General features: G+C 37.3%; 1 protein-coding gene across 10 annotated transcripts; it reads left to right on the forward strand.

Moving 5' to 3' along the window:
- The first annotated feature begins 1,844 nt into the window (after window positions 1-1,844).
- Window positions 1,845-27,158, forward strand: LOC142348641 (uncharacterized). 10 transcript variants are annotated; one of them, XM_075400056.1, is made up of 7 exons: window positions 1,845-1,941; window positions 2,122-2,386; window positions 13,018-13,150; window positions 17,951-18,039; window positions 18,289-18,569; window positions 20,521-20,732; window positions 26,533-27,158. In XM_075400056.1, the coding sequence occupies exons 2-7, from the start codon at window positions 2,207-2,209 to the stop codon at window positions 26,829-26,831; spliced, it is 1,194 nt and encodes a 397-aa protein (XP_075256171.1). In that variant the 5' UTR covers window positions 1,845-1,941; window positions 2,122-2,206; the 3' UTR covers window positions 26,832-27,158. The 10 variants fall into 10 exon arrangements, with proteins under 10 accessions (XP_075256171.1, XP_075256175.1, XP_075256177.1 ...); XM_075400060.1 differs by having other exon boundaries at window positions 26,551-27,158; XM_075400062.1 differs by having other exon boundaries at window positions 20,521-20,687.
- The last annotated feature ends 670 nt before the right edge of the window (window positions 27,159-27,828 follow it).

Consider the following 27,828-nt stretch of genomic DNA (forward strand, 5'->3'; position numbering starts at 1 on the left):
TCTTGACAGGGTAAAAAGTAATATGATCAAAATATGATCGTAGTGAAATTACAGGATTGAAATATCATAATTCAGTGCTGACTTAGCGACTTTTAGTGGTAAAATTCGAATTTTCACCGCTACAAACAGAAAGCGGTTAAATTAAAAAATACAACGTTATAAATTGCAAATCATAAAACAATTCAACGAATTCCTGTCAATTCTGACAATTTTTTGGCATTTTTAGCGTTGACACCTCAACTTGGAAACGGTACCTGACTGTGGGAGCGTACTTGTTATGAAAACCTATGTTATAGCTATGCCAAACTGAATTGTGAACTATAACTGAAACAAACTTGTTCAATTTATAAAATGCAGCACCAGATGTTAGAACACTGGATTCTTTGTGCACTGTACCAGATTTGAAAAATTCAATCTTTTAAAACTTGCCAAGTGTGTGTTTCAAGCAAAGTTAAGTGACCAGGCGAATTACACTACAAACTACTCGCTTAAATCTAGAACAACGTCGCCTTTCTCTGTTAAAGACTGATTCTCTGAATGACTTCATCTAAACTAAATAGGTCAATATATTCATAAAACAGTTTCCAGGTGACAACTATTCAAAATTTTGTTTTCAGATCTAATTTGTCCCTGATCCCTTTCTTCCTAACTCCCACCAATATACAAACTAGTTCTCAAATTTATCCGATATCGTTTATTGAAATGAAAAAATGGCGTGTCTTCTCATCCAATCAATTTTTTGGCAAATTTAAAAAAAAGTTGAAGACAATTTTTCGCTGAAACGACGAATTTATCGTTTCCGTTTGTGCCCTCAGAACGTTATTCACCCAACTAAAGAGCACGTAGCAATACATTGCGAATGGGTTTGAAAAAATACAACTAACGTGACCATGGGTCTGAAAATCATAGGCATTCCAGACGCGAAACAGAGAAGATCCTAAGAATGTTTCAAAACGTTAAATTTAACGAAACACTCAAAACAAAACACTGATGGCAGAACTGGTACTAATATCAGATGAGAGGGAAAAACGTAGTGTGCTGTTCTGGCTGAACGGTTATTAGTTTCTGAAATAAAAACGTGTAAGAAAATTTTTTATTTCAGTTCAAAAAGACTATTTCCTGGTCAACTAAATGCTATTTAAATAAGACTCGATGTTTCATCTAGTACCTCACAGTATCAAACTGCAAAATTTGTGGTTAATGTAATGTGCCTTTGGGCTACCTATATTATTGTAATGAGTTAGTCGAAGTAATGTTTCTCGATAAATTAATTAACCACTCAGTAGCATAACTTTTGTCACCTAAATTAACTCCACCACTTATTCATTTTTTGGATTTCTTTCGTGCGTATTATAACCATAAAAACTTGTATATTTCTTATTAAATCATACGAGTTCGAAGGTAATTTGGGTCTTTCCCATTATAGCCCCCCCCCCCCCCCCAGTTTAGTGGTCAGATAACCTATAGCCCCCCCCCCCATCATGGTAATTATACCATAATGGGGAGCTATAATTTCATGGGGGGCTATAATGGGAAAGACCCGGTAATTTATAAACAGATATTGACAAAAGTTTTAATAAAGCAGCAAGAAACTGTCCATTGAACAGAAATATGGGACAATTTAGTTTTTACGTATTTGTATAAAAAACGAACACGTCTATTCTGTTTCGGCCCCAGTATTTTTATGCCCCCACTTACGATTTATGGGATGATATATAGCACTTTACTATGCATAAAATAGGTTATGCGTCCACGATGTTGAGAGGGGTCAGAATAGGTCGCCAAAACGGACAATTTATGCACTCAGAAATGGTCCAAAAGTTTGGCTCTGATTTTTTTTTACTATTAACTAAGCTAGTAAAGCACGTGCGAATATTTCGTACTAAAATATCACTTCACTTAACTTGACTCTCAAAGTTACAACAAACAAGTTCTGTACAGGCAAAAAAAAGATCTTTTCTGTTTGTGCCCCCCCCCACCCCCTCAGCTCATTGGGTTGATGTTATTTACCCCCCCCCCCCCATCGTTTTACATTATAACTTCTATGTAATAGCACATGCTGTATAACTGGGGGTGCAAAACGTACAGGGAGCACAAACGGAAAAGATCCAAAAATTAAAGAAGAACAACCAACAGACAGTACTTTCAGACGCGTAGAAACCTAAACAAACTTGACTCCTAAACTACTGGAAGGACATTCAAAGCCATGGCCATTGTTTTTAACCACTCTACTGTGCATTTCAACATACGTTTTGCTCCAAAAATTACACTTAAGAAGACAAAGAAGAGTGAATGTACATGTGAGAGTGGCAATGTCTCAAACTCACAGAAGTCCGATTACTCTGGTTACAATGACGATCTGAATGATCTATTCGACAGTCACCCGGTTCCTTCCCATATGATATTTCCTTATTGGGTACCTAATTACTAGGCCGTCAAATGCCGTTGAAGCAACCCAACACCCCCCCCCCCCCCCCCACCCCCTCTCTGTCTCTCTCACACACATACACACACACACACACACACACACACGCACATATATATATATATATATATATATATATATATATATATGTGTGTGTGTGTGTGTGTGTGTGTGTGTGTGTGTGTGTGTGTGTGTGTGTGTGTGTGTGTGCGTGTGTGTGTGTGTGTGTGTGTGTGTGTGTGTGTGTGTGTGTGTGTGTGTGTGTGTGTGTGTGTGTGCGTGCGTGCGTGTGTGTGTAAGTATGTGTGTATGTTTATGTGTGCGTGTGTGTGTGGTGTGTGCGTGTGTGAGTGTGTATTATATATTCGCGCGGGCCAACACACAGCTTTTGATAGCGAAAAAAGCAAGAACGCATAGAAAAGAGGGATTTATTCTGTTTCGCCCCCCCCCCCCCCGCTTACTGAGCATAAATTTTTTATGACCCCCCCCCCCCCCAGGCGCACGTGCTAATTTCTTACATAGTAACGTGCTATATAACAACATATAATTTGTAACTGGTGGTCATAAAAAACACTGGGGGCCAAAACCGAATAGATCCGAAAAGAGATAAAATTTAAAATTTTAGCGCTTCTTCGAAACTTTATTAGAGTTGACTTAGCTCTTCTAGCAATTTTTAAGAGTTTTATATGCTCGTTCACAAACTGCAAATGAAAACACGAACTCAGACAACATTGTTGAGATTTTCGGTTACAAGAATGATCAATTACCTTGCCATAACTTTGCGCCCACAGTACGTTCGAGTACGTTTGCGCCCCCAGTACGTTTGTGCCCCCGTAACAGAGCATGTGTCATTACATAGTAAATCATTATGTAAAATATGGCACATGCGTCTGGGGGTGCAAATAGTATGCGCCCACTAAGCTGGGGCCGCAAACGGAAGCTGGGGCCGCAAATTTTTCTATAAGCCCACTAAGCTGGGGCCGCAAATTTTTCTATAAGTATCATCATCTTATTCAATTGATTTTGCTCAATAGCTTCAGCTACCTTTAACTCACAAATGACCAGTTTTTAGCTGGAAATTTTGCTCTTTAATGGCTTAGAAATCATTGATCGGTTTTTATTCTCCAGTTCAACACAGTTAAACTACTGAATTCTTCCACGAAAAAGAGGTTATCTAAAGGTTTTCCGCCGATGAAGCCAAATTTTTGAACTTACTGAAATTTCTAAATTTCAGAATTTTTACGCCCTGCAGTTACAAATTATTTGTTGCTATATAGCAAGTTACTATGTAAACAATAGCACGTATAAACGATAAAGATATAGTCACACTAAGCTGGGAGGGGGGAATCTTTTTATCGCTTTCTACACTGGTGCCAATGACTGGGGACGTAAAAAGACACTGGGGGGGGGGGGAACAGAATAGATCCAAAATTCCTTCTTATCTCTATTTAGTCATTACAAACTTTGATGTTGACTACAGAAAACCTGTTTTAAATTTTCGGATTTTTCCCATTATAGTCCCTCCACGAACTTCAAGCCCCCCATTATGGTATAATTGACATGATTGGAGATTTTTCTATATGATTCCTAAGCTGGGAGGGGGCTACAAGGGAAAAACTCCAGTTTTACACAGGGCTGTCTTGAAAGCTCCATTTCTCACATAGGGGCAACCTAACGAAAACTAATATTGCTTTTGGTTAAATCAGTCAGCCTGTTTTTCTGTCATCAATGCATGCATTTCTATTCAGACTTTAACTTCGGTGTTTCTGGCAACTAAGTAACAACAATTTGGCGTTCCTAACATTATAGCCGCCCTCCCCCCAGTTTTGTGATCAAATAACTCATACGCCCCCTCCATAATGGCAAATATACCATAATTATGGGCTATAATTTCATGGGAGGGCTATGGTGAGAGAGGTCTAAAATTTGTTCAACGTTTGTGTACATCACAAATGTGCTCTGGATTTCACTCTATCCAAATTGCTGAAATCGGTAACCTTCCGTTGTTTACTTAAGACAAACAATCTTGTTGAACTCAATTTTAAGCAAATTAATTGACCATCCACTGCCAACATTTGAAATTGAAACTTCAGATGGTTTTAAGACTTCAAAACAACTTTGATTTTATAAACAGAAAAAAATGGCACGTGTAAACGATAAAGATATAAGCGCACTAATCTGGGAGGGGGCATCCTTTTATCGCTTTCTACAGCAGTGACAAAAACCGGGGGGCGTAAAAAACACTCAGGGCGAAACAGAATAGATCCAATTTTCCTTATTACCTCTGATTCGAATCAGCCTTTTAATCACTGCAAACTTTGAAGTTGACTACAGATAACCTGCTTTAAATTTTTGGATTTTTCCCATTATAGTCCCTCCACGAAATTCAAGCCCCCCTTATGGTATAATTGACATGATTCTAGATTTTTCTATATGACTCCTAAGCTGGGAGGGGGCTACAAGGGGAAAAACTCCAGTTTTCGAAAGAGCTCCCTTGAAAGCTCAATTTCTAACATAGGGGCAACCTAACAAAAACTAATATTGCTTTTTGTTAAATCAGTTTGCCTCTTTTTTTGTCATCAAGGCATGCAATTCCATTCATAATTTGTTTTCAGTGTTTCTGGCAACTAAGTAGCTTTAAAATGTGGGGTCGCTCCTATAATAGCCCCCCTCCCCAGCTTAGTGATCAGATAACTCATAGCCACCCTCCAAAATGGTAAATATAGCATAATGCTGGGCTATTGTTTTATGGGGGGCTATGGTGAGAAAGACCCAAAAAGTGTTCAACGTTTGTCTACATAGCAAATGTGCGCTGGATTTTTCTCTAACAAATTGCTGAAGTCTGTAACCTTCTGTTGTTTACTTGAAACAAACAGTCTTGTCTAACTCACTTTTAAGCAAATTAATTGACCATCCACTACCAACATTTGAAATTGAAACTTCAGATGGCTTCAGGACTTCAAAAAACTTTGATTTTACAAACAGAAAAGATAGCACATGTAAAAGATAAAAAATATAAGCGCACTAATCTGGGAGGGGGCATATTTTTATCGCTTTCAACAGCGGTGCCAATAACTAGGGTTTGCGTTAAAAAACACTGGGCGCGAAACAGAATAGATCCCAATTTCCTTATTGTCTCTGATTCGAATCAACCATTTAGTCACTAAAAATTTTGATTTCTACAGAAAACCTGCTTTCAATTTTCTGATTTTTCCCATTATAGTCCCTCCACGAAATTCAAGCTCCCCATTATGGTATAATTAACATTATTGGAGATTTTTCTATATGGCTCCTAAGCTGGGAGGGGGCTACAAGGGGAAAAACTCCAGTTTTCGAAAGAGCTCCCTTGAAAGCTCAATTTCTCACATAGGGGCAACCTAACGAAAACTAATATTGCTTTTGGTTAAATCAGTCAGCCTCTTTTTCTGTCATCAATGCATGCATTTCTATTCAGACTTTGTTTTCATTGTATTTGGCAACTAAGTAGCTTAAAAATTTGGGGTCGCTCCCTCCCCCCCCCCAGCTGAGGGATTAGATAACTCATAGCCCCCCCCCTCCCCTCCATAATGGTAAATATACCATAATGTGCTTCTACAGTTTCATGGGGGCTATGGTGAGAAAGACCCAAGATTTGTTCAAGCAGATGTGCGCTGGATTTCACTCTAACCAAATTGCTGAACATCGTAATCTTCTGTTGTTTACTTAAAACAAACAATCTTGTTGGACTCAATTTTAACCAAATTAATTGACCATCCACTACCAACATTTGAAATTGAAACTTCAGATGGCTTTAGGACTTCAAAAAACTTTGATTCTACAAACGGAAACACAGCCACACACGCCCTCACACATACACACAAACACACGCTCACACAAACATATACACATACTCGTGTGCATTTGTGTTTCTGTGTTTGTGAGTGGATGCAAAAAATGTTAGCAATTGTGCTTGTGCTTAGGTGACGAAATTAAATTTTTCATCAAATCTGTTTGGTCGATAAATTTTATTTGCTGATGCGTTTAATTCACCTAAAGTCAGCGTAGTGTAAGCGTAGACATACAAATCTGATCTTTTCTTTTTGTGCTCTCACCCACTCATTGTTTTGCGCAACCCCAATTACAGAGCCAGTATATAGTGAATCATTATAGTTAAGTGTCTTGGGTATGGCACGTGCCTTGGGTGTGCACTCCCACCCCCTCCGAAGAACAAGCCCACTGGGTTGCATGGAATCTTTTTTGCTCAACGCTAATCGTAAACGAACTTCTATTAGCGTTTTCATCCAACCAGAAAATGGTTTCACATTTTCTCAATTCTAATTTGCCAGTCAAACGTTTTCCAACATTTTGTATCTCCCATTTTCACTAGCACCAAAATATTCTTCTTGGTGACCCATATTTAATATCGGTTCTTTCGAATTATAACCCCCTCCCCCCGTATTGTGGTCATATAATAAGGCAGACCCTATGTGGGCTCCTTCGACAGCCTTAAGGTGTGAAAAGTTAGGGCTACTTACTTTTGCGCGCGAAATAGGCTTACCTAGTTCTCTCAGACTAACCAACTCTGTAAAATACTGAAAGTGAACTTCAATTAAAAAAGTGATAATGTAGTATAACACCGGAGCATAAGTATACACATCGTGCATCTACAGTTAAAACTAACTACAGTTAGTTGAGTTAGCGCTATCTCAAAGAGAATAGTGTCTTCTCAGTCTCTGATTGGCTAGAAGTGTACATCAATTATTTCGACTGCTTCATCCAACCGCGGTTGAGGGTTTTCCTCCAAATTTGTGAGTTGTAGCTGAAATATGTTGCATTTGTCATCCTCGTTGTGTGTTGGAGTCGGTGACTTGTGCCGTCGTCTGAAATCCCTGTCAGGTGAAGTTGTGACTAGTGTCGCCAGATACAGGATGTGCTGGCCTGTACCGTCAGTCCTGTTAAGGTGCCCAACTGTCTCCCACTGTCTTACAGTGAAGATTTGTTCCAGTCGGTGGAACGTTTGTAGTCTTTAATCTCTGTCTGTTTACACTAGGGGTTTTTAATTCATCTCCAGCTGGTACAAGATTTGTTCCGATCGGACTTACAAGCTTACCTCATGGTTTAAATGCATCTTTTAGCTACTGTGTGAGCTACTTAACCCTTTATACTTTTATTACATTTAATGCCCGCTGAGTAAGCTCCGACCAAAGTAAAGAGGAAAAGGGAAGGATCCTAGTCTTCAATTGAGGATAAGAATAGAAGAATATAGATAATATATACAAAGAAGAAGAAAGTTAAATAGAAAGTTTAGTAATAAGAAGCGGGTTTTTGAATTTTTGTGCAGAACACTCTGTCTTCGTTTTATTGGGACAGTGGCCCGGGTAGTGTAACTGTGCCCATTAGCAAAACTCGAACTCGAAGTCCGGGGCCCGATTTTCAGCGTCCCGGGAGAATTCCTGAATTATCTTGTCCCGTGCGAGACAAGCGGCGAGAGCTCGGGTGTACGAGTCAGTATTGCAATGCGGCTGCATTGCCAGCAAGTGATTCAGGATTAGATTTTCTTCCAGTATCGGTTCTCGTTTCGCCAACTTATTTGCAATTCCGTCTCGGTAGAAAAGGTTAAAAGTGTGCCAATACATGCACTTCGTGGCATTTTCTTCTACACACTGGAGATATTTGATCCTGACAAAGATCGGTCTAAGGGTCTTAGCGTAAAGTGGGTTGAAGAAAAAATAAATCTTGATTGGGTCGAAGTTTCGCAATGTTCCTTCGTAATAGTTGGGGTTAATGATATAATTATATTTCAAGTAATATGGCGAGGTGATTTATTTGTTCGCAAAATGTAATCTGGAGTTCACATGCATCAGGGAGTTGGTCCGATGGAGGTGTTGTTGGAAGAAAAATTAATTGTGGATATTGTGCTGCATTTTTGTCTGGTTTACCTTGTCAGTTAGATTATTTACATCCATCTGTGTCAATGGTTCAAATTTCTGGTAAACACGATAAGAGGTGACAGCTCAAGTGAACATGGTTTTTAAATAATTGTTCTCGCAATCGACCAGAGCAAAAATATACATCGAGGTGTGCCAAAAGCGTTCTGTGAAACGCGGATTGTTTGGGAAGTGGGCTCACTCGAAGGGAAGATCCTTATCACGCCTTTCTTCCACGTACTTTTTTTCGAGTTGGACGAAAGAACAAGGGCTGGCTCTTTGCTTTAACGTGTGTCGAGTAGACGTGGATACATAATTGATATTCTCTGGGACTTGAACTCCTGGATGCACAGGGGATTTGTGAACTGATGGAATTTAAAGCTAGGGCCAGGTGTTTTGTGAAATGTGCTTTGTGTCCTTGCAAAGGGATTGGCCTCGGCTATAAAGGTTGGGGGCTGTAAGCCTGTTAGTGGGCTGCCCCTGTACTGGAAGGGTGATTGTAACGGTAGTACTTGTGAGACTCGGACAGGGTAGATTTCGTGTCTTAGCGGTCTAGGGCGTCATCGTGGTGAACGATCTGTGCATAGATAGTTATCCGTTGAGGTGGGTTGATCGTAAGGTGGAGGTTGTGGTACTGACATTTGTGGTCACGGCGAAAGTTCTGTGGGAACTCTGGGAGCTCAATATTTTGCTTGACATTTGCTTGCTGTTTGCGATGCTGTTGTGGGCATCACTGGTGGAGGGGAGGATGAGAGCGAGGATCAAGGCCATGCACTCGTCCAGTGCAGTCACAATTGGGTTTACCGTTCCTGGTGCTGAGCTGTTTGATCGCTCCACTGCCACCTCATCAGCCCAAGATGAACTGTATTGGGTTGGGTTTTGCGGCTTTTGTGTCAGCTGCTGCGGTTGTTGCCCCTGTAGGAGCAGTTTATGTGACAAACTGAGCGTTCCTACCGTGGCCGTTGGGGAGCTTTTACAGCTCCCAATGACTAAGGGCAGCTCTCCTGATGACAAGGAGGAAGTTGCGGGTGAAGACAGTGGATTCACTTACGAGTAGCCGTTTTAGCGGCATCTACAGACTGTGGCTGTGGAGATGCTTCGGCCATTGAGAAGAGGGCCGGCGTCTGCATCTCACAAACGGGCTGTGGTACCAGAAGGGAAAGCGCCGGCGGTGTCAAATGTGAAGGAAAAATGTCGTTGATGTCCAGCATGACGATTGTTGGTTATCAAATGTCTTTCGAAATTCTCTGCAAAAAGCATGCCAAATCTTCTTGATTTAAAGTGGTAAATGTGAATACAACTGTTGTGCAGACCTATTAACGCTGTTCGTATCATTGCAAATCGCTTAAGAATCCATGGTTTGTGATACGGTGATTCAACGTGTTCTCGTCCTGCATTCATTACAAAATTTGCTGGGATAGCATTAAGAAACCCCTCTTTTGTATATGTGGGGTCAGTACTATCAAACGGTCGTAACAATGGTTGCATGCGTACTGAACCTCCTAAGAAGGGGTATATCGTCTATGCATTTCTTCTTACAACCAGTGAAGGTGTATGTGTTGACGCAGATTCTATATAATAGGGCGTGGCAGCATTTGTTAATTGTTGATTTTGTTGTGAATTGAAATGTCTAACAAAAATTAATTTTTGTTGTGGCGTAAGTTGAAGATTTTGGTTGTTCGTTGATGAGGTTTGGGCGGAAATGTTTAAAATGACAGGTGCAGTGTTAAGGTGAACTTAATTTTGTTTTTGTAAGCAAGATAACGGTGTGTTTATTTCAAATAAAATTGGAGGTGCTGACTTTAATTGATCTGAACATTGTTTAAGTTCAGTCGAGTTTATCGGTTGTTGATTTTTCTAATTTTCATAATTGATAGTATCATTCTTTGTTTCATTGTTTTTATCGATACTATTTTTATTATTTTTATTTTCTGGATCTATTAGTGCTAGAATAATTTTTGTGTGAGACAAAAATTGTGTTCTGTCAATTAATATTGTGGAATGAAAATCAGTTTCAAAGGTTTGATTTAAGATTTGTATCCTTAGGTTGTGAGTATATAATAGTATTTAAATTTTGTTAGTGATGCCCCAGAGATGTGTTTGTGTTTTCAGTAATATTTTTAAACGTTTATGGTTGATTTTCATTGTCATGAAATCGCAGTCGGATTTTCTCATGATCGATTTTTAATTTTTGTATAACTTCAGATGGTACTTCTGTAGCGGTTACAAAATTTTCTGGGAACCAATATGGGTCGTAAATCTATTGTAGATACCTCTGTCAATTTGTCAATAAAATGGTGGTATCTTTCTGCTATCAATTTTGTGGCTGAAAAATTATGACGTACAAGATTTTTCCGAAATCGATGTATATACCATGATAGAATTGAAAAATTATTTTTTCTTCTGCTAAAATCTGCATCTTGTCTTGAAGTCATATAAGTGTTTATGAGTTGTTAAAACCTTCTATCTCTTGTTTAGCAATTTTACGTACGCTTTCTTTTCCAGATTGTACAGCGGCCGTTTTAAGTGTTGATGCAAATCGTTTCAAAAAATTAAATGATGATTTCATAAACGCGCATCTTCGGTTATTAGTGTGTAAATCTTTGTATACTCCCCTTAGGAATTCGAATACTCTGTCAGATAATTGATTAATTAAAGTTTCATATATGAGTGAGTTGTATCTATCTGTCAGAAGGTAACAAATGAAAACACTTGTGCCTTTGTGAGTTGAGCTCCATTGTTTTCTATCAAAACATGAAGAAAAGCTGTCCGAGAAACTTGTGAAGCTTTTTCTGACAGAAAAAGAAGAGGCTATTGGCCAATACCAAAATAATGGTGTTTTAGTTATAGCGGTGGGTAAAATAATACAGATTTAGTTCATCTGCGTTTTGAGTTTTATTGATTTCAAATGGTTTGGTATCAGTCATAAGGCGGGCGTCTGTTCTGTTGTTTACGGCTAATTGTAAAAAATTGTAAAACGGCTAATTGTAAAACGGCTAATTGTAAAAGATTGGAATGTGAGTCCAATTAAGATGACGTTTGGCCAGTGTAAACGCTCATTTATGGTTAATAATTAGAGGTGTGTTATTGTTTATTAATTATCTTTTGTGATTTTTTGTTGGGATTATGTTTCCCCTTTTTGCTAAATTTATGTATATCTATGGATAGAGAGGTATAAAATCTAGCTCTAAGTTTTTCTTCATGAGAAAAGGTTGTCTTTTTTGTGAGTTGTTTTTACGGTTAGAGTTTTTAGACTCACTGGTTGCATCAGTTAAGGCAGACCCTATGTGGTCTCTTTTGACAGCCTAAGGTTATAAATAGTTAGGGCTACTTATTTCTGCGCTCGAAGTAGGCTTACCTAATTCTCTCAGACTATCCGACTCTGTAAAACACAGGTGAACTTATGTAACGGTGATCATAACGGTGACATAGTATATCACCGAGTCATAAGTATACACATCGTGCAACTACGATTAAGACTGACTAGAGTTACTGGAGCTAGCGCCATATAAAAGAGAATAGTGTCTTCTCAATCTGGGATTGATTAGAGGTGTACATCCAGTATTTCGACTGCTACAATAACGTATAGCCCCATCGCAAGTATACCGCAGTGGGGATATAGTTTTGTTGGGGGATTGCTATGCTATAATGGAAAAGACTCAAAACTTCAATGAAACGCTCACGTTTACATTTTAAAATACGGAAAATTTGATGTGCCGGAAGATAAATTGCCAGAAGTTGCTACTTAGCCAGATCATGACTTCCGATGACTTTCGTCGTTTTAAAACGTGTGCGTTTCGTGTTTCAAATAATGGTTTTAAGTAGGGCTTTATTTCCTAACTAAAATTATCTAGAAGTTCTCAGGAATTCAAGCGAAATAGCATAACCATTAGCCACCATTACTTACGTTATCAACGTTATGTGTCGATCCCCGTACATTCATTTTAATTGGACGATTCTTAATCTGATTTCATTAAGCGCCCCAATGTGTCTTTACTCCACTTCCAAATAATGAGTTGTTATATAGAACGATATTATCAGTTGGGATGCGGGCGAAACAGAATTCTTTAATTGTTGTGGGTATTTTTGGTAAGTGCGGTTTGATGGGTGTTAGGGGGTCTATTCAGGTGCAATTACTGTGAAAATGGACCAGTATCCAGGATGACGTGCGCGACCCAAACCGGCCCTGATCAGACTGACTTGGGTCGCGCACTAGGGGTTAACCGCGACCGATCCACAGATTCTGGCAGCACTGTCTACGGTCTGGATAGTCTGTTCAGGAAACCATCCAGAGTCTGCATGGTCTGATCAGGGCACTACGTACGGTCTCGACAGTCTGATCAGAGCCCCGCCCAGAGTCTGGATAGTCTGATCATAGCGTGGTCTAGGGTCTGGAGAGTTTTGTGGTATGATCTGGATAGTCTGGACAGAGCTCTTTCCAGAGTCTGTAGGGTCTGATCAGCAACCTTTCCAGAGTCTAGAAAGTCTGATCAGGACAAAGAGGTCCAATCCAAAATGACCAGTCCCCTGAAAAGACGAAGAGATCGTTAACCCCCGAGGGGACTGTTTTTGAAGAGCACTTCCAAATGTTACTTGATGAACATAAAAGACCACGATAAAGACTAAGTTCTGGTAATTGTTGTTCAGCTAAAAATTTTGGGAAATGACCGCTTTCTACACAACTAGGCAACTCCACCCAGAAGAAATAGTTCCACACCAACCAATATACAAAATGATGACAATGTGTGGTGGTCGTCTAGCAGAAGCTATGAACCCAAAACAGAAGAAGAGTTTTACTCAGATTTCACAGAGGCCCAGGGTGAGGAAAATTAGGTGACAAAAACTGATATTCTGTATAGCTCTTGCCTCCCAAGCGTGAACAAATTTTCGGATATTTTCCGTTTTGACCTTCCTGCTTATTGAGTGCATTTTTTGCACACTCCAGACGCACGTACTACATTTTGAATAATGATTTATTATGTAATGGCACGACTCTGTAACACGGACACGGGTGGGGGGGGGGGGTATAACGTACTAGGGAGAGGACAAAAGGAAAAGATCCTAATTTTCATCAGCCGGTGTGATTAAAGTAAGGTGTGTATGTGCCATTATTAGGGATAGCATAGCTTAATAATATGTGGGGGCTAGTTCCGAGCTGAGATAAAAACCAAAATCAGTATTCTATGTCAATCTTGATCTTTTGTGTATATTTTATTTGAGTGGGGAATGAAGGGGAATTTTGTGTGAAGGATAAAACCCGAGATAAAAATTTTGTGAAAATTTTAACAGATGCACCAAACAGATACTATTAATTGTGTAATTACCCAGTTTCATGTCCAGACACCCGAAGATATGGCTGGGATTGGGTGTGACACCCTGCCACTTAAAAATATGTAGTGAAGAAATTCTACTGTTTGGATCTTATCCATTTCCCCTCCCCCGCCCCTAGTACGTTTTGCACACCAAAAAAAAAACGATTTGGCGTTAAATTATGGCACGTTCGTGGGGTTGAAAAACCATGCACCGGGCAAATGTGGCAACAAAGGGAGACGATCTGGGTGCTCATTTGAAAAATTGATCAGAGATAAAAAAAATATGTAAACCCTAAATTGTGCACCCAAGAAAAGCTGAATTGCAAGTTTATCGCAGTATTGAATCCATGTTTCAATTAATACACCAGTATTAGGAATAAAATTATCGACCACAGAGGGATTCGAACCCCGAATCTGCTGATTCGAAGTCAGACGCCTTATCCGTTAGGCTATACGGCCTTGATTATTAGGTCTTCAGTTTGTTTATTGAACTGATAAATTATTTTTAATAGATTTTGAGTAAATCCCAGGTACTGTAATCTAACGTACCCCTTACAATTTTATTTCTCTCCGATAAAATAAAATTGATATCGCTTTGATAACACTGCCACGGTAATCGATATGAAATTTTGTAGCTATTTAGAGCCCGATCTATCATTTCATGTAATTCATAAATCAAAATAATGAGTACAAAGCGCTTTCTATCAATCTTGAATGGAATTTTTGAAACCATGTATCACACCATTTGTTGGTTGTAGTAATCACAGCACGAACATATACACTCTAAAACTTTTTCGTGTGAAATCATGCACACGATTTTTCTCGTGTGATCAAAAGTCACAAGATTTTTTGTGTCAATGAGCAAAAATTAGCAATTTTCAAAAGAAATGCAAGCTGTTTTTCTAGATGTTGTATTTAAAAGTCATAAAATGAGCAGGAAAGTAATAATTTTTATAAAACCTTACTCTGGTTTAAGTGTTGAAGGGCAAAAGAAATCAACCTAGATTAGACTTGACCGGTCTTCTGACCTCTGTCTTTTTTTCAATTGGGCTTTGTTAAGATACACAAGAGTTTTCATTCGTAAGTTTATGCCATGGCCAATAAAAACTAAGCAACCAGAACCAGACCTGAAGAAATGTGTTCAAAATATCTATAGCGCACTCAAGAGTTCTACGCCCAAAATGCTTCGTCAACACTCAATAGACCGCCTGCGTAATTCTTTTTTCATTTCAGAATCTTTCTCGTAATTGTTGATAAAACATGTAAAATTAATGGAACTTATCGTGTTTTCCACCAAATTTTCGTGTGTTTTCACCCAAAAAGCCGCGTAGTTTTTCATGCAATAAGTCAGCAAAAACAGACGAGAAATTGCATGAATTTTACATGATTTATTATGTGAATCCAAAAAATCCTGGGGTTAAGCTCAAGAGAATCGTGAATTTAACATGATTTCTCGTGTAACTTGGCCTTCTATCGTGTCTCTTTTCATGGGAGAAATTGGGTTAAAACCACATTTTTTTGTCGAAAACACAAAAGATTTTTAGTGTGTATTAAATGTCAGCTGCTTCAGGCCGCGGTGATTTAAAAAAATCAAAATCTTGCAAGAATCTTGCATGCTATCTTGCAGAAGAATACATTGTTCTTGCAAGATTCTAGCAAGTTTTGAATCCAACTTGCAAGATTCGTTCATGATTTAATTTCTACTTGCAAAATTTTTGCAAGATTTTGAATCAACACTTTCTTGATTACCTGGCTGCAGGGAGCAACTGGTTGAGCTGAATGTGAAAGTTAAGCACAAAAATTGATTCTATATCCGAAAAGCATCTCAAGTCAATTTATAAAAATAAACTGTAATTTTTTGTGTATGATTTTTTTTACCCTCCTCCATTTTTTCTGGGCTTTGGTCTGCCAGTGACGGCGTTACATAAAATAACTATAAAATAATTAAAAAGAAAATCAGTCTAAAACCTGGCTCAAAACGCTCACTCTTAATCAAAACAAATTAAAAAACGAAATTAAACAAAACAACACATAAAATAAGAAGCACCCAGACAGACGCGAGAACATACACACACACGCCCACTCACAAACGCAACCACACATACAGCACACACACAGTCACGCATCCCACACACATACACAAAACAAACACAACACATCCACATACACCACAAACACAAACACAACACGCACACACACACAACTACACAAACAGGCACCACAAGCAAATATACACACACTACAAAGACACACAACACGTTACACGAATACACACACAAATCACACACACAACACACTACACAAACAAAAATCCCACCCAGACACACACAAAAACACAAACACATTCATACACACAAACAGAGACTCATAAACACACGCGCAGACATTCGCACACACAATTACACACATGCACACAGCACTAAAATTAAATAAAATGCAGCTAGTGGTAGTATTAGTTGGTTTCCCTCTAAACATATCGTTTGCAAAACTTTAGAAGGTCAAAAATATGTTTTTTGTCGTTTAATAGGTGAACTTAACTATAAAAAGGTGGATTTTGATTATTGTAGATTTGTCTAGTTTTGTGTTCGAGAAGAGTATTTGAATTTGAAAATTTTAAGGAAACTTGCAAGATTCGTGACAGATTTCATATTAAAACTGTATTTACGAAAAAGGTCAATTATAGTCAGCTCTATTGGTTTTCAGTTAGTATTAGCTACCAAAATTACTGAAAAAAATTCCGTGGATTTTTCCGTGGATTTCAGTTTTTTAAGTTATCTAAAAACCATTAATTTGCTTAAAAGGTGTCTTCTGAGACATTCGTACCCCAATTTGTTTTTTGTCTGAATTCATATCTTGCAAATTCTTGCAAATTTTGAATCATCTTACATGATTCTTGCAAGATCTGAATCAGCTCACCACTAGGGTCGATATAACCGTTTACGGTTTTATGTATGGTATACATCAATAAATAATTTATGGCTTTCTATGAAACTATTTCTATTTACGGCTATGTATTAAAAACGCTATAGCTTCAAGAACTTTCAAGTGCCTCTAATAGCTCCCTGAAGGGCTTTTTCGGTTGTTCATCCACTGGACAATAAATTTGATTAAAAACTTTTTGCTTAATGTCTACACTTTCTGTGTCCTAATAGTCCCCCAACCAAGCATTTCAACACCTCATTTCAATAACGGCAACTTTTGTCGGAATTGGATTCCAGTAATGCTTTATATTTTAAGATGCTTCCCTTTAAATGTCATCTATGGTCAAGTGTTTTACGTTGACAGTTTTTTGTTGAACTTTTTTTGTCAATATGTTTTTAGTCTTTAGCTTATTTTTGAGCCCTTGTTTTTATGAGAGTTCGTTATCTTTGTTGAATTCATTAACTGTGGCTGAGATTATTTCAGTTCCGTCTGAAACTTAAGTCCAATATTAAATAGAAACCAAGCGGTATATCTTAGGTTTTACTCGCTAAAATTTTATTAAAAATGGTCTAGTGCCAGTGGAATCATTTGTACTGAATTGAACAATGTAAAACGAAAACAGGACACCATTTTTTGTCCTGAAATACTTGCAATCCACTTAACTTTTGATTGATTTCATCTCACACATAAGCGCTCCAACCAAACAATGTGGACCATATAGTCCATTTTACCTCTATAATTCCACAAAATTTATCTTAATTTATGTAAAAACGGCTTCACAGTGTGATATATGGCGACAAGAGAACGCTTCCCAGGTTGAGGTGACAGACCAAAAGTCGATATATCCAGACCGATTTACGCACAAGGGGGTGTCGTGAGTTCAAAATTACACGGTCTGGAAACATGGATGAACGCTCGAAAGTCTGGACATTGGCAACTTTCAAGCTATTTAGTGAGGCCGCTATTCAAAAAGCTCAGTAACAAGACAACGAAAAGGATACAAAAACGGGGATGAGTAAAAAATTTTATGACAATTATCAATTTTGGAGCTCACGAATTTTGGTTTGGAACGCACGAAAGTCTGGACATAGCCGATTTTGAACGAACGAAAGTCTGGACATGGGGATTTTAACGCACGTTGAACGCACGAAAAATTTTGAACGCACGAAAGTCTGGACATGGGCACTTTCCGTCTGGGGGGTCTGGACATATCAACTTTCGGTCTGGCACCTCAAGTTGAGTTATATTAACTGGGAATTGTTCAATGTTTTCGTCTTTGTCGTCGAATTCCACAAACTAGTGCAATATTTTTTAAAAGTAGGGGCAATGGCTCGTTATACTTGCATGTTCAACTTAAACCTCACCTTGGCACCATCAATGCACAGACAAATCGACACAAACAGAAAGCGATTGGACCTTCTGGCTTCTTAAAAAGGACTCGCGTCTTCAAGAGGATTCACAAGTCCATGAAAAAGTGCTTCATTTTCCCTTGTCAATCTCAAATCACGTTTTTATTTAAACGATTAATGCGACAACAATATGTAATGAAAATAATCACAAGTCGTTATGTTTACCAACCATCAATATGGGGGCGGGGAGGTAATTTTGAAACTAATATGACAAATTACAGCTTTAACTTTCAAGCACCCTAAAAATGACATATACTACTGTAAGTGACAGAATTTTGTTATTTCTAAATTGGTTTTACAAATGGAAAAGGAAGTTTTCCGAGACTGGCAAGCACAACATAAAGGATTCGCACAATGTCAATAAGGACTCGGACGCTGGAAAAGACAGTTCATCATCATCAACAACAACAACAACAACAACAACAACAACAACAACAACAACAACAACAACAAAACCGCCCTTTGATCATCATTATTATTCTGCGGTAAACAAGACTCAAACTTGTTCAAGCTGTCTCCCAAACCAAGAAAGTGGAAAACATAACGAAAAGTTGTCTGTAGACAACCGATACGACTCTAAATCCTTGTCGAAGAGGTACTTGTTTCCTTCCCAGTCTACTTTTTGGGAGCATAATCATTCCTCCTTCAAACTAAACAATCATAAAATTTTTGTTCTTTCCCAGTAAAACCGCATGAAAATACAAACCGCGCGCTTTTATATTAAAGCTAATGGAGGGGGGGGGGGGGATTGAATGCTAAGTCAGTTATGTAACCTTTACATACACACAGTTGCATTATAATTGCATAAGGTATACATGCAGTTTAGAAATCAAGTAGTAACACAGGACAAGATTTTTAATCAAGACATGCCAAGAATTTTTGTTTTGAAAAATATCAACAAATTGTGTGTGAAAAAAGTAGAAAATGTGAGCAACGATGCGTCATAGAGACAGCAAATTGTAAGCTACATCCGTGGCGGTTTCGCGATGATGATTGATAATGTTCCAATTCAATTTTTTCTATTTCTCTAAGATACAATCAATTTATCAATAAGTACCGTTGAAAAGTTGGTATGGCGAAAAATACGAATCAATTGAATTAACTGAACAGTGTAGAATTTTGACAACATAAAGAGCTCTGCACTTTAAAAGATGAACTATTTTTCTTGACTATTTTTGTTTCAGATAATTTTCTTCAATTTTAGTTTTCATTGAGCATTAAACAAATGTTTTCAATCACACTTTTAATTATTTTGTGGTTCTAAAGCCAAGTAAACCAGCAGTAATGAACACATAACTGCTTTTTGGGGAAATAGATAACTGCGGACAATTTCACATTTTTGACTCAGATAGATTTCAATCCACTAATACTGCTCAAGTTTTAAAAAAATTTAACTTAAACCCACCTGGATAAATGTCAGTATACATAACTTAAAGCTCAGATTGCCTTCAGGTTAATAACACATTCAGCTCTTAAAAAACAGACTGCAGAATTATAGTGTGAAATGATTTGAGTAATAAGCGGGTCAGAAACAAATGTTTTTTCAAATGGAATGAAATGCAATGAGACATTGCTTCAGGATCTCATCGTATTAGCATAATTGAATCTGTTTATAAATCATTAACATCACTTTCCAAACCACTTATAAGCTCAGTTCACCACACTTTCAAAAGCTTGTAAAATTTTGCCACGTTTCTTGACCGTTTTTCAACAATTTTATTCACAAGATGCTAGAACAATTGGGAATGCTCCAGAATTTCCCTATTTCGGTATTTCAATAATCCGGTATTCTGTATTTTGTTACGTCAGGAAAATTTTTGACATTAAGAGTTTTTTGAATAACAATATTTTCTGTTTTCACAGCGCACACACACACACACCACACACACACGCACACACACACACACACACCACACACACACACACACACACACACACACACACACACACACACACACACTTACACACACAGACACAAACACACACACACACACACTTACACACACACACACAAACACACACACACACACACACACACACACACGCGCGCACACACACACACACATACACACACAAACACAAACACACGCACTGAGAATTAAATAAACTCTCAATCCAATTTTTTCTTAAAACTTTCAGAATGTGTCAGTACTGGATAACCCTCGACCGATGAAAACTTCGAATTTTCCTTACGAAAATCCAACACAAACATTTTGTACCACAATTCATTATTGACCAGCGAGCCAATTTGTCTCAGAAAGTAGGTTCTTCAAATCATTAAAAGTCCTCAATTAGTATGTTCTAAAGTCCTCAGTTAGTTTACAAAAAAGTCAATAAATAGTTTTGCAGAAAGTCAAACAAAGAAAATACCTAAGAAATATTTTCCAAAACTGAATAACCGCTTTTTGAAATCGCAAAACTGAGAAACTGAAAAATTATAGCTTTTTTGTCCCCGCGAAAATTGAGATCACTGTGTCACCGAACGAACTGAAAAAATTTAATGAACTGTTACAAAAAGCTGCTAAAAAGGAAACAATTACTCAAAGCTACGCTGATGTTCTGAAGTCAAATTCCCAACCTGCGACTGAAAAACCTAAGAGTTTTCAAGCGATCGATGCTGGAGAAGCGGTCAAAGATTCAGATAGAAACTTAGATCCAAAGTCACAACTTGATAATAGACAAAGATCTGACAGTCATACGGATAATGGGAAAGGTTCAACCTTTGGAGTCCCGAGCTCAAATGCCCAAACTGACAGAGGCTCGAAGCTGTTTCTTTTGACCCGGGTTGTCCATCATAGATTCTTAGAAGTGATACTAGGTCATCAAGAAACTCTTAATAGTTCATAATATGATTGGTATGAATTTATTAGTTTAAGATTAGTAGCCACAGACGGATCACACACAAAAAAATAACGGAGATATGTATCAGCTGTGTTTTGCACAGAAACCTACCAAAAATCAGTATTAATAGCCAGCATCAGCAAATCGAATGTTTTCACACCTATTTAGTAGCAATCAGCTGTTTTCGACGTTCTTATTTTGGAATCTGTTGAGCTGGCAAAAGAAGTCGAATCTCGAATTGTCTATTAGGTTATAGGAGTTCCTACGAGCGAATGCCTTTGTCAAACGTATGGGCTTGATGGCGTTAGCTTAGTAAGAGTTTAGTAAGTGAGCTTAGTAAGTAGAATAGAGTACAATTAGGACAGGTTTGACCATTCTGATTTAGACAGTCACGTTTTTCACGCTGGACCTCTGTCTTACGATACTCACTGTTTCAAACTAACGTTGTTTTGGATTCTGTTAAGCAATTTTCACATATTATATTGATACCAGTTGTGGTCAAAAGAAAAGTGACTAACCGAAGAAGCTCGATCTCAAAATGTCTATTAGGTTATAGGAACTCTTAAGAGCGTCCCGGATCTGAGTGTCATAAAAAATCAGTACTTAATCATGAAAATTTCATTATGATTTTTTCAGTTTCAAGAATTCTGGACAGGGCATTTTATAGCCGGATAATTTTCAATTTCGAAACTGTTTCTGATATTTTTCTTCTCAGACTGAAAAATAGACTGGGTTTGGTCTGCACAGAATGAAATTTTGATGAGTCATGCACTGATTTTTTCTGAACAGACTAAAAATTAGGCTGCTTTTTTCTGCACATTGAGACGTTCAGCCTATTTCTTGTTCAAAGAAAAACGTTGTCTGAACTAAAAACGGTTCAATTTAATGGGGTACAAAAGCTGAAATATTTATTCAATTTGCAGTTTTTGATTAAAAAATCAATAAAAAGTTTGAGTTTTTGCCTGTTTTAAGAGATCTAAAACTGACACTGCTCATATCTTCTCAATATCTCAATTTGTTATACTTCTCCATATTTGCCGCTGGATTCTCCATATGTTTCACTGGATTCTCCATATTCTCCATTCTCCATATTCACCACTGGATTCTCACCAAATTCTTCACTGGATTCTCCATATTCTAGCACCCGAGTTGTGAACCATCGTTTGTGTTCATTCACAGAGTTCTGAAGCGGTTGTTGCACCTTGTACCTGCTCCAACAGCCGCCAGATCGACCATTACCTGCCGTCAAATTCTTCACAGAGACGCGTCTGAAGTTTCAGCTGTCACGAACTTGAACGAATAGTACAAAACATGTCCAATTGTATCAGTTACATCTGAATTGAATCAAACCAGCCAAGAAAGGTACCGATGAGGCAAACCAAGAAAATACATCACTGCTTTAGGGACTTAAAAACAAATGTGATAGAAGTTACAAGATGACAAAGGTGCTGTAAATCCCCCCTCACCACATTGACCCCCCCTCACAACATTGACCCCCCTCCCCTCACCACATTGACCCACCCCCCCCCCCACCACCACCACCACCACCACCACCACCACAATGCCCCCCTCCCCTCACCACATAACCCCCCACACCACTACCACCACATTGCGATCTTATTTGGACATTCTTTGTACAATTCGTTCAAATGCGTGACACCTGAAACTTCAGACGCATCTCTGTAAAGAATTTGACGGCAGGTGGTGCTCGATCTGGCGGCTGTTGGTGCAGGTACAAAGTGCAAGAGCCGCCTCAGAACTCCGTGAATGAACACAAACGGTTGTTCACATCTCGGGTGACAATTTAGTGCTCAAGGCGGTGGTTGGGGGGGCTTGAGTCCAGGGGGTGGGGAGTCTATATTGCCGGTTGTCATAGACTACTACTAGCCCCCCCCCCCAACTGCATATCGTCGGTTGTTGAGGGGGTATCACTCAGGGGACCACAATTTACCCAACACTGCATCTGTACTCGTCGGATCTAAAACTAAGACATACAAATAATAATGTCTACCACAGGTGATAAGGTGCACAAGCGCAATCTGAGCATTACCAGCTCCACCATTCCCAACTCCAATTCTGCAAACTTCTACACTCATTAATGGAATCCAGAACACTTCTAAATGTTTCGAATATGCTGCTCCCACTTGGGCCTCTTTCTCAGGAATACACGTCATTAGGAATTTCCGGGGGGGGGGGGGGGGGGTAGTTAAACTGTCAGTTTAAACTAACACATTCATACAATTTCCATTACAGCTCAAACAATTTCGGGCCAAATTTGTCAGTTTTCATTCACTTAACGTGTATTTTCTGGTATTGGCGGTTACTTTTTTAGTGATAAAACTTTATTTTCTATGTTTTAAGATAGTAATCTTATCTTCATGCTCAAAAAGTGCATCGCCCAAAATTTCAGTTTTTTTAAAAAAATTTCCAGATTTTTTCATGAGTTTACTATGAACATCATGAGAATCAAAACCAATGGTGCACAGTCTATTTTCAAAAAAGTATCTATGGGAAAAGACTGCACATAATGAGGTAGCAACATACTTTTAGGATACACTGATACAGTACTTGGCCAACTATATACAATTGGAATACAATGTTCCAGTACTGAAATGCTCCAAGACTCAAGTCCGGGGTGTGACTTTTGTCACTAGTATTGGGCTTAATAGCATTAATTCAGAAGTAGGGTTAAGTCCAATTGCGTAATCTGCCTGAATTTTTTTTCGAGTTGACACTTCATGACATTCTAAGGGAATTGCAAAAAATTTTGTAACTTTGTTACTCTTAGTCTGTTTCAATCAATTTGTACATCAATGTTGTCATTAGAAGCTTTTTTCAGACAATCTGTTGTTATATATCCTAAAACGGTAGTTTGAAAAAGAATTATTTCCTGCTTTCCTCATTGGCCAATGTTTTATTAAAACAAAACAGAGATAGCATTTGTGAAGACATTATTTTAATTATTACAATTTTAGTTGGTACAATTTTTCATTTTTAGCTTGCACAAAACGTAAATGTCAGTTTTATTGAATTGATCAGAAACTGCACGATAAATCGAAATAATTTTAGGGCTAAAAAGTGTATACAATAATTGAAAAATTCGGACATGTGAAAACATTGAAACCTTTTTTTTCGTAAAATAAGAAGTTTCAAACGTTTAACTATAAAGTAAAAAGCGATACTTTACTTTTAGGGCTAAAAACTGTATGCAAGACTTGAAAAAGTCGGACATGTGAAAACATTGAAACCTTTTTTTTCGTAAAATAAGAAGTTTCAAACGTTTAACTATAAAGTAAAGAGTGATAGAGATGTTTTTCCCCAAAAATTTTCTATATTTCATGGCTGCTGTTCGCCATATGGATTTTTTGGTTGAGTATCAACTGATTGGTGCATCAATTTTACGTCGATATCATTTTTAATGGAAATAAAAAAAATAAATCGAAGCTCGCTGTTAAACTATTTGAAATCGTACGTGAAAAAAGATTGAAATGTTTTTATATGCAGAGAATTTTTATCGATATAGTTCTTTTATTTATGAAAACGACCAAAAAAACATATTGTAAATCATTTTTCAATAAGTCATAAAATCTTATTTTTTTCTACAAAAGTTTCCCTTGAGTAGCATTTTATGAATACTTTGATATGATGGAAAGTTTAGTTTCTGAAATTTCCATATTCCATTCAAAAAAACAGATGTAAAATTTCCTGAGAACTTCTTCCGATAGTTATAAATATTTTTTCTCCTGTCAGACAAAAGACTGGGAGAGTAAACAATTTGGAAAAAATTGAATCATACAGCTATCTGAAATGGAAACTCTCAAAACATTCAGCTTCATTTTGTACCCGAAAAATGGAGATTTCTTGAACAATCTATTCAGTTCTTCAAGGGCTTTTTCAACAAAAACTGAGGTAGCGTAAGGCTCTTGACCTTCAAATAAATTTGAGGGATGGATCAAAAACTGCAATGTATTTGAAACGCAAAAGAAACAAGGATGTTCGTTGATGTGCGTTTGCACATGACGTTCCGACCCCAGCTCATCTACAATTTTGACTAAATTGTCGACCTAATGATGAGATAATTGAAAACAGATACATGAGTTTTAAGAACCGAACTCAGAATCGTTACGCAACCGAACTACTGATTGAATTGCATAAAACCATGACTCATTATAGCGCTCACATGATCTGCCATTAGAAAAACTACAAGAAAAAAAACAAACAACAAAATAAGCAAAAGCAAACATTTTTTAGCGAATGTACTAGAAGAAGACACAAAGAAACACAAATATTGACCAATCTCAAATTTTTGAGAAAGCGCATATTTTCCACCAAATAAAGCATCAATTACGACATGATATCAATAAAAAATTTTTTTCAATTATAAGGAGTACCACGAAATGGAGGGAACTTCTCAATGATAAGAATAAGTAACAAGTTGACGAAAAGAACAGAAACCGAAAAGTAATAAAAAAATTTGAAAACGAACAATATCATAAACTTAAATACTTTTCGCTATAAACAGACTGCATTGAGTAACATCATTGATTCAATCCTCATTTAGGAGCCTATGAGAGCAGTCAGCATTTTACGAATTCATGAAGAATTAAAAAAAGCAAAGAGAGCAAAATCAAAAAATTTTGAGCGAAAAAAGTGTCAAAGCAAATAAAAAAAGAGAAAATTTTGGTAATTTAATCATATGCTTTTAAAACAGCAATGGTGTTCTTCTTTGTTTTAACAATATGACTTCAATAAATCAACAAGTGTGAAGAAATATAAGTTAACAAAGACACTTTTGAGAAAACATGTTATTAGATTCAATAGCTTTCAACGGAAGTAAAATGTTTTAACTCAAGGAGATGGCAAGGATACGAGATGTCAACAATAATTCATCAACAGGACATCACAATAAGTCTTATGGTTAAAAAATCAACAACAAATACATGAAAAATCAGTAGAAAAGTTGGAAAAGAAAGTGCCGAAGCCATTTATACCAGCAACGTTTCTCTGACACTTGAATGAAAATTGCGCTAAAAGTGAACAAAATCATGCAAATATCACGTGTTCACAAAAAATTTTACGCCTCGATAAATCCTCGAAAGATACGATAATCGAAAAAATCTTTTTTTTATTTTCGAATTCTACGCGGGACGAGCTTTTTAATGATACCACTCACAGTTCTCTACAATGAATATATCGATCGGCCGAAATGGCTTGAACAAAAAAACCATTTGAGTATATAGTTCCTCACCCCACAAGTGGGGTCGGAACAATTAGCTGGCTTAAAACGTTTATTCATCTAAATCAAACGTTTGAATATTTTGCTGGCTTAGTTTTGTAAACATACTTAAACTGGACCGTTCATGGCTCAATAGAAGTACAAAGATTGGCGCTACAAAAATGAGCTTTTTGGGCAACAACAGTTTTGGGCAACCATATTGGTCAGAAATATTGAGTCATTTCTTTTTCACCAACAAAATGTATACATATTATTGTTCAAATAAGTGTAGATACGAATATAAAATGAAATAATTATAGACTTCAAAATTTTTTTATAATAATAATATTTATAATTGTAATTATAATTATAATTATATTTATAATAAATCTTTTTCGTTATACGCAACGTTCATTCCCTAATGGCATGCTTTGAAATTGAAAAAAAATCCCAAAAATTTAAATCATTTACGAGTTGGGGCTCTGAAGAAACAGTTTCAAAGTGTCCGAAAACTTCATAGAGAACCTTGACATTTGGTTAATGCCAAACAGAGTAGCCGGAAAAAGCAAAAAAGATAACAACCAAATTGAGACAATTACTCAAGATTTTAAACCGGTCAATTTTAACGTCTGGTTGCAGAAACCAAATGATGGAAACTTGAATCGTCAATCTGCATTTCAAAGAATTACTCTCCCTGCCCACCTTATGACTCAAGAAAAGAAATCTGGAACCGACTTGGCGAAAGCGGGACGTTCAAGCGATTCCTTTTTTGACGGGTTCAAATATACTCGTGACTTCTGAAAGACAACAGACAAAGCGGATCAGAGATGACAACAATTTGGAGTGCTTAAGTAAGAAAGAAAAGAAATCCGAAAGTTATGACGTGCTTTTCAATTTGAAAAAATCTGCTCCGAAAAATTACGAGGGACTGAAGAACCATAATAACGAACCGCCAGTTCCAGATTTTAAAATTTGGTTACTCAGAAAAACCTGAAATCAACTTGTTGACCAAAACATTACGAACTTTTGCTTCAGAGCAGAACTTCGAAAATTTGATCAAAAATTGTAATTTTTCAACAAAGCTCATAACATAAGAGAAGAAACAAATTAAAAACTTTGCTGAACCCATTTTTATCGCTACACATTGATTCAAATAAATTTCAAAAATGCATTTTCAAAAACGCCTTTCAATTTCCAAATACGACGCCAAAAAATTGGGCGTATGTCGTACGTGCGTTGAGCAGAATGCCAAGCTGTCTAAGTTGAAAAACTGAAGCAGTCGATCTCAACTGCGCGGATTGGTACTGGATTTAATATTTTCACCACTATTTTTCTTACCAAGCATCTTTTTTTGACCCCCCCCCCCCCCAAAAAAAATGTAAAATCTACGAAAGTGCAATTTTATTCTCTTTTGAAAAAATACAAAAACCCGATCAGATATAAGAAAATACGTTCAGTATACGAGTTCAAAGCCTATATGAGATCCAAGAGACATAGATAAATGCTGTTCGTAATTTTTTTGTTCCATAGCGTGTTCTGACAAATTGCATCATTTTTGCGCAATACAAAAATTTGAAAATCTCAAAAGTTTGTACATTCAGACAAAATTTTGAGCGAATCTCTCATCGAATTTCATCGAAACTCTCAGAAACGTATTTCTATAATTAAAAAGCTGTTAAAACCTTCGAATTGATTTTTATGAAAATTTTTCTGAATCTTATCATCCAACAATTATTTAATTTTATAAAACTTATTAATTAAATTGAGTGTCAATATCGATATCAATTAACTCTATTGG

This window comes from Convolutriloba macropyga, chromosome 10 (genome assembly GCF_964194025.1).
Source record: "Convolutriloba macropyga chromosome 10, txConMacr16.3, whole genome shotgun sequence".
NCBI classification, from domain to species: Eukaryota; Metazoa; Xenacoelomorpha; order Acoela; family Convolutidae; genus Convolutriloba; species Convolutriloba macropyga.